Raw genomic sequence first — 14,028 nt, forward strand, 5'->3', positions numbered from 1 at the left:
TGGAAATTTAAAAAAATTATAATGATGAGATGAGATGAGTTGAAGTGACTTTTAAATGCAAACAAGGCCTTAAATTTTTCTAAGGTTTCATGGGTGAAAGACTGTTTGGGTGAGGATGATAAATTTTTCTTCTAGCCTTTCAGGGCTGAGAGAATACCGTGGTTGGGGGATCTCGACTTGAGGTGGTGTTCGCTGGGTTTTCGGGAGGGAAAGAAAATGAGGGTGACGGTTTGCGAGGGCTGACAACGTGAGAGGGTTTTGCTGGGGTGAGGACATTGGAAGAAGGTGACTCAAGTGAGGGCTTTCGGGAGAGGAAGAAAGGGATGTGAAGGAGGGGGATAAGGCTGTAAATGAACCAGTATATTCGATAGCCCGCTCGGTACTTGCTCGGTTAAACTCGAATCGAACTCGACTCGTGAAAAAAAAAGCTCGCTCGTGAAAGTAGATACCTGCTCGAATTGAAAATGACACATACCCGACAAAACTCGACTCGACTAAAGCTCGTTAAGGCTCGCTCGTTTATGCTTGAGTCGACTCGTTAGCTCGATTTGATTAAAACCCAGTCATATAATGATAAATATATGCATACACCTATGTATATATACACATATATATATATATGTAGTAACTAATAATATAAGCAAACCACTTTTATAATTAAATATATAATATGTAATCTAATTACTTATGTCTATATAGTGAATATACTTCATAAGTATATTTTATTATTTGTATAATAATTAGTCGATAAAACTTAATAATTTAATATATTAGTATGTGTAAACTATATATGAAATAGATATATGTTATCATATTAAGTATATGTACTAATAATATATATAGGCATATAATATATTATTATTTTGGATAAATATCAACTAGTTAAATATTAATTATTTATAAATTTTATAATTCAATAAAGATTCTACTTGTTAATTGTATAAATTTAAAATTAGATTTTTTTTTTAAAAATTTTTAATTATTAAATCTTATTCAAAAAATAAAAAAATCTACAATTCGAACTCGAGCTCGGCTCGACTCGAACTCGTTTGTGGGATGAGTTTAAACTAGAACTCAAACTCAAACTCAAGTTAAATGTTTAGCTTATTGAGTCTAACTTGAATAAAGAATAAAAAAAAAATCTCGAGCTCAAACTCAAATATTTTAAATCAAATCGAGCTTAACAAATTAAAAATCAATTCGGTTCGACTCGATTACAGTTCAAGAGGGGGAGAAACATATCTGACTTTCTAAAAAGAGAAAGGTAACTGAGTCAGGGGAAAAACTCTCGTCGAGTGAGGGAGGAGAGAAAGCGAACCGTGACGTGGTCGACCAAACCGATTCGTTATGTCAAGGTGTGCGGAGGTTGTGTTACGGTGGGAAGGTTGTGTAGAATATTTCTTTAGGTCATCATTACTCTTTTTCCAAAGGAGCCGTTAAATGAGAGTTAAAAAATGCAGTGGGGTCTGGGGAATGTGATTGCCAGAGCCTGGACACTCTGCGCACAGTAAGAGAGAGAGACAATTGAACCTCTCCAAGAGCACTGGAGCTACCTAGAACGACGCCTCACCCTCAACAAGCCCTAACTGCTCTTACCCCCACAAATCGAAATTCCTTCTACCCTTTGTGCTCTTAGAAATCCCTTAAAGTTTCGGCAATAAACCCTAACTCCATCGCACTCTCTTACTCTCCCTTTTCGGACTGCAACGGCAACATTTGCATAGCTAGTATAGTATTGGTGGAAGTAGAGGAGGAGAGGATGAGATCCTCTACGGCATTGTCCCACCGTAACAAACCCGCATCGTCTCTGCCCTCTGTGGTCACCCTTAATTGCATTGAAGATTGCGCTTTGGAGCAGGAGTCTTTGGTCGGGGCTGCCGCAGTAGAGCACGTCCCGCTCAGCCGTTTGGCCGATGGTAAGATCGAGTCTGCCGCTGCTGTTATCCTCCATTCCCTCTCTTACCTCCCACGCGCCGCCCAGCGCCGCCTCCGCCCCTACCAGCTCATTCTCTGCCTCGGCTCCGCCGACCGCTCCGTCGACTCCGCCCTTGCCGCTGACCTCGGGCTCCGACTCGTTCACGTCGACGCCTCTAGAGCCGAGGAGATCGCCGACTCGGTTATGGCGCTCTTCCTTGGCTTGCTGCGCAGGACGCACTTGCTCTCCCGCCATGCGCTCTCGGCTTCGGGATGGCTCGGCTCGGTGCAGCCACTTTGCCGAGGAATGCGACGCTGCCGTGGCTTGGTTTTGGGCATCATAGGTAGATCTGCCTCGTCTAAGTCTTTGGCTACTAGGAGCTTAGCCTTCAAGATGAGCGTGCTCTATTTCGACGTTCATGAGGTTCGAATCTGCTAATATCCATTGATTTCTATTGTTGTAGTTCAGTTCTCTTGTGGTAAAATTTGTATCTTGTAAATTTGTTTTTGAATGATGCTTATGTAGCTTAAGGCGTGCTTTATTTTGATGCTTGAGCGGAATTTGATAGAGTAAGAGATTTGGCATTTGAAAGTGGTTGGATTTCAAAGAACTCGGCTACTTTTGAACTTCATGATTAGCATTTGCATACTAAAATGTTTGGTGCACTTTTAGGTAATGTACTGGAGAAAAAATGCTTTGTTCTGATGTCAATAGGCTATGAGTGAGATAGAAATTAACACATTTTGTTCCAAGAGATGCTTTTGCAGTTTGGAATGTGCTTTATCTTTTACAGTTATGAAGTAAAATCACATAGGGTTGACGTGTTTAGCATCATAACCTGTTTAATTTTGACCAGTTTTATGTCATTTTTTCCTAGTTCAATTAAAGCTTTAATTGAAAAAATGTGCTTCTTTAGTTGGGGAGAAGGTATGTATGGATTGAAAAATGGTATGTTGTAATTGGTTGAATTAAAAAAGAAAATAATAGAGTTACATTTTATGCTTAAGAGGTTGTACTCTATGGAATAGTTTACTTAGGCTACATTTAGATGTTGAGGTGATCTCAGATGATCTGTGAATAGTGGTGAAAAAGTAGTGAAAAAGTTGTAAATAATTTATGAATAGTAGTGAGATAGTCTGAGGTGATCTCAAATCACCTCACTAATCAAACATGGCAATAAAGTTGTACGTCAGCCGTTTTGTATACATGTTCTATTGTTGAAATTTGTCCATGTCTACTTTGTTATATGAAATTGGATTTATTCTGAAACTCTTTCCTAATCTGCATTTGCTCAGGGAGAAGGAAAAGTAAGCAGGACTTCAATAACTTTTCCTTCGGCAGCCCGAAGAATGGATACTCTTAATGATTTACTTGCTGCAAGTGACCTTATTTCACTTCATTGTGCCCTAACAAATGAAACAGTCCACATTATTAATGCAGAATGCTTGCAGCATATAAAGCCTGGTACGCATTTTTTCACTTATAAAAAGAAATATTTTCACGGTTATTGGATCCCACTTTCCAATTTTTGTGTCGAACTTTGCATTTGTTGTGGTTCACCTTTCCCCTTTTTTTTAAATGTGGAACGTTTTCTCCCATGTCACAGGGGCTTTTATTGTCAATACGGGTAGCAGTCAGCTGATGGATGATTGTGCTGTGAAGCAGCTTTTGATTGATGGCACCATAGCTGGCTGTGCCCTGGATGGTGCTGAAGGGCCACAATGGATGGAAGCTTGGGTATGTAACAAGTGTGTATTTATGAATCCGTATAAAGGCATGTGCATGTGAGTGCCACTCGTGCATGCTTGCTTGAGAATCCATTTCCAATACAGCTTTTTACTTCTCCCACTTTGTACCAAATTTAAGATTTTGTCCCAGTTTTTTTTTCAATACTTTACTCCATTAGTTGATTGTAATTGATTTTCATGACAATAACCTTCCATGATTTCCTTGTATCACTAAACTAGCACGCCTAGGCGTTGCTCTTGTATATGTCCCGTATACTTGGGCTATTGCCTATTCTTTTGATCAATAAAACTTTGTTTACGGAGAACTAACTCTATTGAGATGCTGAAAATCAATGGTAGAGATTGCACGGAGGCTCCTGTGATCCGGGAACATGTGGTGAATTTCTATGAACATCTATTTATAGAAACTGAGGGCTGGAGACCCAAACTAGATGGACTTGGTTTTGAGTCCATTGAACCACAGACAGCCTCCTGGTTGGGAAGATCTTTTGAGGAAGAGGAAGTATTGGATGTGGTCCAAAATATGGTGAAGGATAAAGCACCAGGCCTTAATGGCTTTATGATAGGATTTTTTCAAACATGTTGGGAGGTGGTGAAAGATGACATTATGAATGTGTTTCAGGAGCTGTTCTTGGCTGGGAAATTCAAGAAAAGCCTGAATGTTACTTTTATTGCTTTGATCCCGAAAAAATCCGGAGCTTTTGAATTGAAGGATTTTAGGCCTATTAGCCTCATTAATGGGATATACAAAATTATTTCAAAGGTGCTAGCTAACAGGTTAGGGATGACAATTGACAAAGTAATCTCAAAACTACAAAATGCTTTTGTAAGGGGTTGTCAAATTCTGGACTTGGTCTTAATAGCCAATAAATGTCTGGATAGTAGATTAAAGTCTGGCACTCCAGGGATTATTTATAAACTAGATATGGAAAAAGCATATGATCATGTAAACTGAGAATTCCTCTTGTACTTACTGAAGAGATGTGGCTTTGGGGAGAGGTGGTATATGTGGATCAGATAGTGCATTTCAATGGCAAGATATGGAAAAAGCATATGTACTTACCAATCCCCCCTTCTATTCGTTATCGTCATGGAGGCCCTGGGTAGGATGTTATCGGCTGTGGTTAGTCATGGTCTTATGGCTGGATTTTTAGTGGGTGATCTGCAGAGGGGCTTTTTCTCGGTTTCCCACCTATTATTCATAGACGACACTTTAATTTTCTATGATGCAGAGCAAGACCAACTTAGGGCATTAAGTGTGCTTCTTTTTTGTTTTGAAGCATCGTCAGGTTTGAGAGTGAACTTCGATAAATCAGAGTTAGTGCCTGTTGGGAACGTTAGTATTTCTCAGCAGCTGGCTAACACTCTTGGGTGTAAGGTCACTTCTCTCCCTATGACGTATTTGGGGTTACCATTGGGGGCTACAACACGGGCTCTGTCTATTTGGAACACTGTTATTGAGAACTGTTATTGAGAAAATAAAACGAAGATTGGCTGGGTGGAAGAGACCGTATTTGTCGAAAGGAGACCGGGGGACTCTCATCAAGAGTACTCTCTCTAACTTACCAACTTATTTTCTATCTTTATTTCCAATTCCAGCTAGTGTAGCAGCGTGGACCGAAAAATTTTATCGTGATTTCTTATGGAGTGGGATGAGAGATGAATTCAAGTTTCACCTAGTAAGTTGGGATAAGGTGTGCAGACCAATTCCTTCAGGTGGGGTGGGGATAAAGAACTTGAGAACTTTTTATCGGGCATTGCTTAGGAAATGGCTTTGGAGATACAATTTGGAACCAAAAGCTCTATGGAAATTAGTGGTTGATTGCAAACACGGTAGGAGGGGGGGGATTGGTGTACTAGAGAGGGGAATGGGTCCTATGGGGTGGGGGTTTTGAAGCACATACGACGTGGATGGGGGGTGTTTTCTCGACATACCAAATTTATGGTGGGGGAGGGCACTTGTATAAAATTTTGGAGGGACATTTGGTGTGGGGAAGAGGCTCTAGCGAACGCTTTTCCATCCATTTTTCGTGTGGCATGTGATCAAGAGGCTTTAGTGGCAGATCTCATGGTTCATTCAGGAGATCAAGTCCATTGGAATGTCACCTTTAGTAGAGCAGCTCAAGATTGAGAATGCTTTGAGGCTTTTTTCAGTTGAGTGTATTCTTCGAGTATGTCTGGATTGCGAGAAGATAAGCTGTGGTGGAATCCGGCAGGTAAGGGTGTTTTTTCGGTTTACTCCTTCTATAAGTCCCTTACTTCGCTTCCAAACACTCATTTTCCTTGGAGAGGATTGTGGAGGAATAAGGCGCCTCCCAAAGCACTATTTTCCACTTGGACAGTGGCTCTGGGTAAGATTTTGATTATTGATAATCTGCGGAAGCACTGCCAGGTAATTATTCCAGAATGGTGTTGTATGTGCAAGAAAGCTGCCGGGTAATTATGAGACAGCTAGAGCCCTGTGGAGCGACTTGTTCATTCGAATAGGGTTAAATTGGGTGATGCCTGCTACAGTGGTAGAGTTATTGGCTAGCTGGGTAATGTCGGGTGGTGCTCCACAAATCAAAACTATGTGGAAGATGGTTCCTATTTGCATTATTTGGTGCATATGGTGGGAGCGTAACGAGCGGACTTTTGAATATGAGGAGCGGACAATAGAGGATCTTAGGATTTTATTTTTCTGCACCTTATTTCTTTGGGCTATTGCTGTAGATTTTAATGGCCTAAATGTACATGATTTTCTGATTTCTTTTTTAGCAAACTAGACAGGTTTCATCTCTTGTATAACATCTTGTGTACCTGGGCTATGCCTATTCTTATTAATACTACCGTTTAGTTATGAAAATAAAAAATAAAACTTTGCTTACCGATAAAAAAAAAACTTTATTATAGTGTTTAGTTCCACATTTTGTGCTAGATATGCTCATATTCTTGCATGAGTGAATGTCAGAGAGAGAGAGAGAGAAGGGGGCAGAGAGATGCGTAAAACACCATTAATTTTACTCCAACCTCCTTCCTTTGTGCTTGGCGACATTACTCCATATCATCCCTCAATCAATTTTATATCCAACTCTTGTCTAATTTTGTGTGGCTTTCTGTCGTTATGGTGTTCCATGTGTATACATAATTTTATGTTTGTGTTCCTGGACATTCTATCAAACATATATTATGCACTACGGATCTAATTGTTCAAAGGTATTTTGCCTCTATTTGGTCACCGAAATTTTAACAAGCATCTATTATGCTCTTATGCAAGCCAAACAACCAACAATTACAAGCAGCAAAATAGTCTCCCCTCTGGGAATGGGCACACTGAGGCTCTCCCAATCAAATTCAGAGAACCACAATCAAAGAACCTCCCAAAAATCACCACCTTTAAGAATACTATGTAAAAGGAATTTCAGCTAGAGAAGTGATCCAACCGCAAGTTTTTTTCTGTTAGAGCTGGTGGAGAACAGCCTCAATACCCACTTCGCCTCTGCTACACCTCCATAAACATCATTGTAGGAACAGCTACCTCAAACTTATTCAACTCTTTGGAGATGGCCAAGGAGTCGTGTGTAGTTGCATCACTCGGTGTTCTCAAATCCCCAATCCATTTTTCATTCTGTCCATTGGGAAGAAAGGTCTGACATACATTGGCATTAGAAGGAAAGTGACATGGGTTTCTTTTTGAAGTCTTCCTGAGGATGCTCCCTATCCATGACAGATTCACAAGTAGAGCCATTAAGAATATTTTCCATTAGGTGACTTTAATATATCTTATCATGCTGTATTCAGGTAAAGGAGATGCCCAATGTATTGATTCTTCCACGAAGTGCAGACTATAGTGAAGAAGTATGGATGGAGATAAGGGATAAAGCTATCTCTATGTTGCAGACATTCTTCATTGATGGTGTTGTTCCAAAGAATGCCATTTCTGATGAGGAAGAAGAGGAATGTGAAATAGATGATGAAAATGCACAAGCTGATAAGCAAGACAACGAAAGTGCTCTGCAGGGTTTGATTGGTGAGCAATTGACAGATGATGTTCTTGTAAGCCCAGAAAGCTCTGAGAAAAAAGGTGCTAAAAACTCCAAAGAGTCTCCTAGCCAGCACCAGGTTTCAGGTTTGTCTCAAAATACCGCTACCAGATCTGAAGGAAGGCGAAGCAGATCAGGTAAGAAGGCTAAGAAGAGACATACACGTCAAAAGCCCCAGCAAAAATCAGGTGAACCCTCAGTACTAGAAAAGGGAAGTACCTTGCTTCAAGAAGATGATACTGCCATGAGTGGTACGGACCAAGCATTAAGTTCCAGTTCCCGGTTTGCTTCCCCTGACGAATCAAGAAATAGAAAAACACCTATGGATTCAATGCAAGAATCAACTTCTGACCAGCTTTTGAAATCAAAAAAGAAGCTCAGTGGAAAGTCTGACGAATTGTTGAAAGATGGGTATGTTGTAGCCTTATATGCTAGAGATCGTCCTTTGCTCCATGTGTCGAGGCAAAGAGTTAAAAATGGTGGTTGGTTCCTGGATACCATGTCAAATGTAACAACAAGAGATCCTGCAGCACAGTTCCTTGTCGTTTTCAGAAGCAAGGTTTGTTGACTGGAACTTAGATTCCCTTAAGCAGGGCTTAATTTCCCCTTATTTCTCAGTTAATGATAACTGGCTTAACTTGGAAATTTTAATTGCAATCCTGGTTGGCTGATATGTCAATATATGGATGCTGCTTCTTCAGGACACAATTGGTTTGCGATCATTTGCTGCTGGTGGGAAATTATTGCAGGTATGATACAATTGTACAAGGTGGTGACTGAAATTGTTATTGGAGTGTTTAAAATTAATTTTTAATTTTTGTATTGGGATTTGCCTAATTCTTTGATCAATAAAGTTTTGTTTACCTATAAAAAAAAAAAAAAAATTAATGTTTAATTTTTCACGCCTTATCAAGTTGATAAAAAAAAGTTGTCGGTGGGATCGGAAGATATGTTACTAAATTAGCTGATGTCCTGAAAATTTAAATGTAGTTATATTATCAATGTTGTTATTTGGTAATAGAAGCAGTTTCTATTTTGACATGGCAGATTAATAGAAGAATGGAATTTGTATTTGCTAGTCACAGCTTTGATGTCTGGGAGAGCTGGATGTTGGAAGGCCCTTTGGATGCGTGCCAACTCATTAACTGTAGAAATCCGTCAGTAAGTTCACTTGTTGCTTCATGTAGTTGCATATGCTGCCGAATAGTTTGGTTGCTATTTCTTGACAAATGCAAAATAACATAGACAGTAGCCATTGGTGATTGGAGTCTTTTTTCCTTGGTTACTCAAATCCAATTCAACAAGACTTCCAAGAATTTAGTTGGTCTACTTCGGATCTGCACTTTCAACACCATGGAATTAAGGATTGGATGATTCACATGTCTAGGAATTCTACATTAATATCCTTGCGTATATGGAACCTTAGTTCTCCGAGGTACATGTTTTAGCACATATAAATGTCAGATGGGATCAGACTTTTTAAGAGAAAAAATTCCCTTGTGAAACCACTAGTGTCCTAAGGTGTCTCCAATATTAGTATAGTGATATGGATGGTTCTTATGTCAATTTGCTGGTTAGGAAATAGAATATTTTCTTTTCTTTAGGGCTTCGTTTGGATGTTGAGATGAGATGAGATGAATAGTAGTAAAATAGTTTGTGAATAGTAGTGAAATAGTTTGAATTAAGATGTTTTAGGAGGTTTTGGGAAAGGAGAGAGAAAAAGTTGAATAAAAAAATTATAAAGTTTGAAGATTGTTAGAATGTAATATTTTAATATAATCTTTATTTTGGGATTTAAAAAAGTTAGAATTGTTTTTTGTGTTTTGCTTGGAAGTTTGGGAAAGTTGTAATGATTAGGTAAATGATTAGATGAAAAAATTGAAAAATTGGAAAGTTGAAATTGAAAAGTGTTTGTGTTTGAGTGGTGTTTGGATGCTGAGATGAGATGGGTTGAGACCATCTCAACATCCAAACGGGGCTTAGAAAAGCCACTGGGTTTCAATCAAATATGAGTAAGAGTGAAAGGTAAAGAATTACTGGGAAGAGTCCATCTTTGGACCGGCTGTGGTGTTAAGTGGCACTTTACACCATCCTGTGTCTTTTTTTTTTTTTTTTAAATTCGACTGAATTCTGTGTCTTCTTTTCAAAAGCAATAGGAGCTTGACGTGTCAGGCTCCTATTGGGTTGTGTGAAGCAAACCTTCACACCATGTCTGGTGGGAAGGTTTCTCTACTAGGAATGCTTCTATTATTGGTGGAGGTGGCTCATTTCGCAAGGTTCTGTTCTAAAAAATTGGCACTTATTTCTTTGAACAAAATTATTACTTATCTAAAAAAAAAAAAGGCACTTAATGGAATTTGCTGGCTTCCCAATCTGAGATAACATGTGGATGTGACTTTTGGTTGGGAAAAAATCCCAATTGCTGAGGAGACCTGGATCTTTTATCGCCAGGAAAACTACTAAAGACTAGCCTTCCAAATTGATATTTTCGAAATCCAACTTAGTTGCTTTGTGTACTGCTAAAAGGGCAGCTTGGGCCTCTCCAATATTGGGAGCCAAAGGTGGGTGCTTTTCTGTCCATGCATGGATAATAAAGCCCATGTTGTCCCTATAAATAGTAGCCAACATGATTTGACGTCTTGAACGACAACATCTTATTTGAATTTTTAGCTTTTAAGTTGGGGTACCAAGAGTGTAGTGGGTACATAGGGGAGGTTGTCTGTTAAGCAATTACTTTTGATTTTCTTGATCTGGCAAGCCGATTGAATGGTAGTTGGGCAAATCTGTTCATGAGTGTTTTGTTCCTCATTAGCCATATCAGGTCCATTGAATTAGCAACAGAGTAAATGGTGGATCTCTTTGGGATTGATATTTTGGGTTGTGTGAGGTTTAAGAGCTAATATGTGCCGGCATCGGAAATGCATGTATCTATGAAAAAAAGAGCTAATATGACCCTATTCTTTGTAAACATGTCAATTGGCCAAGGAGATTACCTCCATATCATTCTTGCTAAGTGGCATGTAATAAACAAGGCTCTAGAGTTTCAATTCTGGATGTTCAAAGATTAGGCCATGACTCTTCTTCGGTAAGTGGAAGAAATGGTGCTGGCTTGCTTTTAGTGGGGAGAGAGTTCCACTCCACTTTTCAAAATAGGAGTTTAAGTCAATTGTGCAAGTTGACCTGCCATAGGAGTTTCCATGCATAGGCAACAGGGGGATTTTGAGAGGGTGTTGGGCTGTGTTGGTCAAGTTTATGTGGAGATGATTGTAAAGGGGCATATTTTTCCCGTGTCCAGATTAGTTTGTCTTGAGACACCTCTTGGGAGGGGTGGATGTTGAGAATAGTGTTGGCAGTCTAGTTGTCAAATAGATTTCTGACTAAGGTTTTCTTCAATTGCTCAAGGTTCTTCAAGGTAGGATTCACGACTCCGTGACTTGAGGCGCGACCTGGTTGGTTGATTTGGTCTCGATTTATAATTTCGAAGGGTGGGACCTGAAGGGTTTTCCCAGGTTCTAGATGTTCAGGCCCTCGTGCTTCCACCTAGGTGGAAGCACGAGCCTTTTCCAAGGTTCCGACAACTCTATACCTTTCCAAATTACTTATAAAAATAAGTTACCTTTCCAAATTCAAGAGCCTTTCTATTTTGGGTTGAGTTTTCGGAGGAGGGGCATTTTCAAGATGGGTGGTGCTACAGGGCCGCCTCATTGTGACCCCTCCTTACCGCTCGACGTGGACAATAGACGTGGCTGCCATTTTGGTTTAGTGATTTAAAAAAAAAAAAAAAAATGGCCAAACTGAGTTTTCTCTTGCTGACAATGCCTGCCGACCAAACTGAGTTTTCTCTTGCTACTGAAATAGCCTGCCTCCACTCCGTCCTCGAGCTACTGAAATCGGGTTGGGTCCATTCCGTTTTCTATTTTTGTTTTTTTCATTTGATCACCTTCTTCTTCTTCCAGTAGCTGTGCAAATCTTCAGGACAAAGAGAGAAAAAATAGAGGCAGCCATGGGATTGATGAGAAGAATCCCTCCAAAGCACAATGGCATCGCTTTTCCTTTTGTCTTATTTTCAATTGCATCTCCATGGGGGGCTTTCGGCTGAGAACTTAGAGGAAGAAGAAGGGTCTATTTTTCTGGTGAAGCTTCTTGGCAAGATTGTGGGTCTATTTTTCTAGGTTTATTGGGCTCTCTGTAACTTGTTCATTTCCGGTGTATATCGACATGGTTGTTACCATATTACTTGAAGCTTTATGATAGAATTATTAAACGTCCCGGCTCTCTGCTCTGCAACTAGACTTTTCGCTTTGGTTGGTGACACTTGGATTTAGATGGGATTTTGGATTTAGAGAGAGTTCTGTGGCAGCTAAGATTTGCTTGTATAGAATTTGCTTCTGATTTGAGATTTAGAAGGGGTTTCGAAAGATGGGAGAACGAACCTCAGAAGGGACTTATTCTGGTTTCGAATTTCAGATAGGAGGGGTTTCAGAAGGACGAACTTCAGATGGAGAGGTTTCAAGCAGTTTTTTCGAATTTTTTTTATACAGGTGGCCGCCATGTCGCTGTGCCACCTCAGGCGGTAATAATGAGCCGTAGATGTGAGGTGGCCGAAGAGCATTTTTCTTTCAAGATATTCTTCACTACTGTAATCCATGTACAGTTATGATGGTGGGCACGTGGAAGATATCATGTTTCTAGCTAATACCAAGACCTTGAGATTAAAGACTTGAGACACTGAACTTAATGTTTTATCCTAGGTGTAGTTGCTAATGCACAGTTGATCTGATCTTGTTGACCAATTGGCCAGACAAGAGAGACTAACTTTCAACGCATGCTTGAATGGAAGCAACTTCTTGTTGTATGCATGGCCAAATATAATAAGTTGATACTTATTTAATATATATATATATATATATAATGAGTTAATCAACAAATAGCAAATTGGTGATGGTGGGCACGTTGCAGCTGACCCTTTATACACACACACACACACATATATATAACTCATATATATATATATTTGTGTATATATATTGTAAAGGCAAGTAAATCGATACAAATCAGGGGATGAGTGGGTGGGGTGCGTGAGTGTCTTTGCCACTAAAAACCCTTTGAGAGAAGAATGGGCAAAAAGATGGAATGGAAGGGATGCAGTCCGTTTTGCCAGTTGTGTGCACCGGCGTTCATGCAGTGCAGAATTACTTTGGTTTTTCAAGCAAGGTTATAAGGATGGATCGATGGTCTAAATGAGATTGCGTTCTGATACCACTGATCGTACCTTGCTGTTCCTAGGGCTGTTCAGTATGTCCCGAATAACCCAAAAATTGTTCATATGCTACACGAAAAATTTGTTTTCCAACCCGACCCAAAAATTATGGAATGGTGCCATCAGAATCTCCCGAAAATTATTTATCTTCAATATTTAACATGCATAAATATTGTGGGATACATTTTTTCTTGTCTGTATGAATCTCCTAGGCAACATTAAATAAATTTCTTTTGTGCCAATCTTTGCTACTCTAGACCCTGAATTGTGTCTGAACTTTAGAATCCAAATCTCTTGTGCACTTTGGGCAATTTTTAAAAATGACTTGTCAAAACGTCTTAAACGTTTCCATATTTAGCTGCTCTCAAGCAATGTACCCACCCTATTTACCTTTTGTGTTTTTCTGCTACATGAATGATTACTATTTTATTGGCAAACTGTAGGCTGCTTTGGATGTACGCATTGAGGTTTTGGCGGCTGTTGGGGAAGATGGGATTACTCGCTGGCTTGATTGAATTCTGAGAGTTAAGCTCGCGAACTTCTTCCTGCCCATGAGGTTTGTATTAATTTGAAACAATCTAAAAGTTGTAAAGCTTTATTTTTATTTTTATTTTTGTTTTTCTTCTCTTCCATTTTTTATTCCTATCTATATTTTTTATTTTTGAAATTCAGAGGTGTTATCAGCCTTCAACGCTTTGTGTTCTAGGTTTTTCATCTCCATATGGATGAATGTACGTTATATACAAGAGAGATCCCTTCGAACATATGAGATTTGTTCTGTGGGAATGTCTTTTATTAGCTCATCTTATAGTTTTGTGGTGTTGCTACTGTAGGTCATGCCTGGCAACAAAATCGTCTTTAAAATCAAAGACGGTTGTTTAGTCCAAGATGGTTTCATTCTCAAACATAAAACATCTACCGTCTTAAAACATCTCAAAAACTTTTCAAACACCCAAAATTCAAAAAACCTTAAAAATTGAATTGGATTGTTTAATTTTAGAGATAGACACATAAAGTTGGTGCTATAACATTACATAGATCATAAAAGAACTTTTAATGTTAAGGTCTAAATCTCTTGAATCC

At 39.2% G+C, this 14,028-nt stretch overlaps 1 protein-coding gene across 3 annotated transcripts; it reads left to right on the plus strand.

Annotated features, from left to right (window-relative positions):
• Positions 1-1,392: 1,392 nt before the first annotated feature.
• On the plus strand, positions 1,393-13,746 carry LOC109003522 (C-terminal binding protein AN). Of its 3 annotated transcripts, none has more exons than XM_035683689.1 (8): positions 1,393-2,338; positions 3,211-3,379; positions 3,522-3,652; positions 7,444-8,244; positions 8,387-8,434; positions 8,733-8,846; positions 13,389-13,501; positions 13,618-13,746. In XM_035683689.1, the coding sequence occupies exons 1-7, from the start codon at positions 1,760-1,762 to the stop codon at positions 13,458-13,460; spliced, it is 1,914 nt and encodes a 637-aa protein (XP_035539582.1). In that variant the 5' UTR covers positions 1,393-1,759; the 3' UTR covers positions 13,461-13,501; positions 13,618-13,746. The 3 variants fall into 3 exon arrangements, with proteins under 3 accessions (XP_035539582.1, XP_035539583.1, XP_035539581.1); XM_035683690.1 differs by having other exon boundaries at positions 13,652-13,746; XM_035683688.1 differs by having other exon boundaries at positions 13,389-13,746.
• The last annotated feature ends 282 nt before the right edge of the window (positions 13,747-14,028 follow it).

This window comes from Juglans regia, chromosome 12 (genome assembly GCF_001411555.2).
Source record: "Juglans regia cultivar Chandler chromosome 12, Walnut 2.0, whole genome shotgun sequence".
In the NCBI taxonomy this organism is placed as follows: Eukaryota; Viridiplantae; Streptophyta; class Magnoliopsida; order Fagales; family Juglandaceae; genus Juglans; species Juglans regia.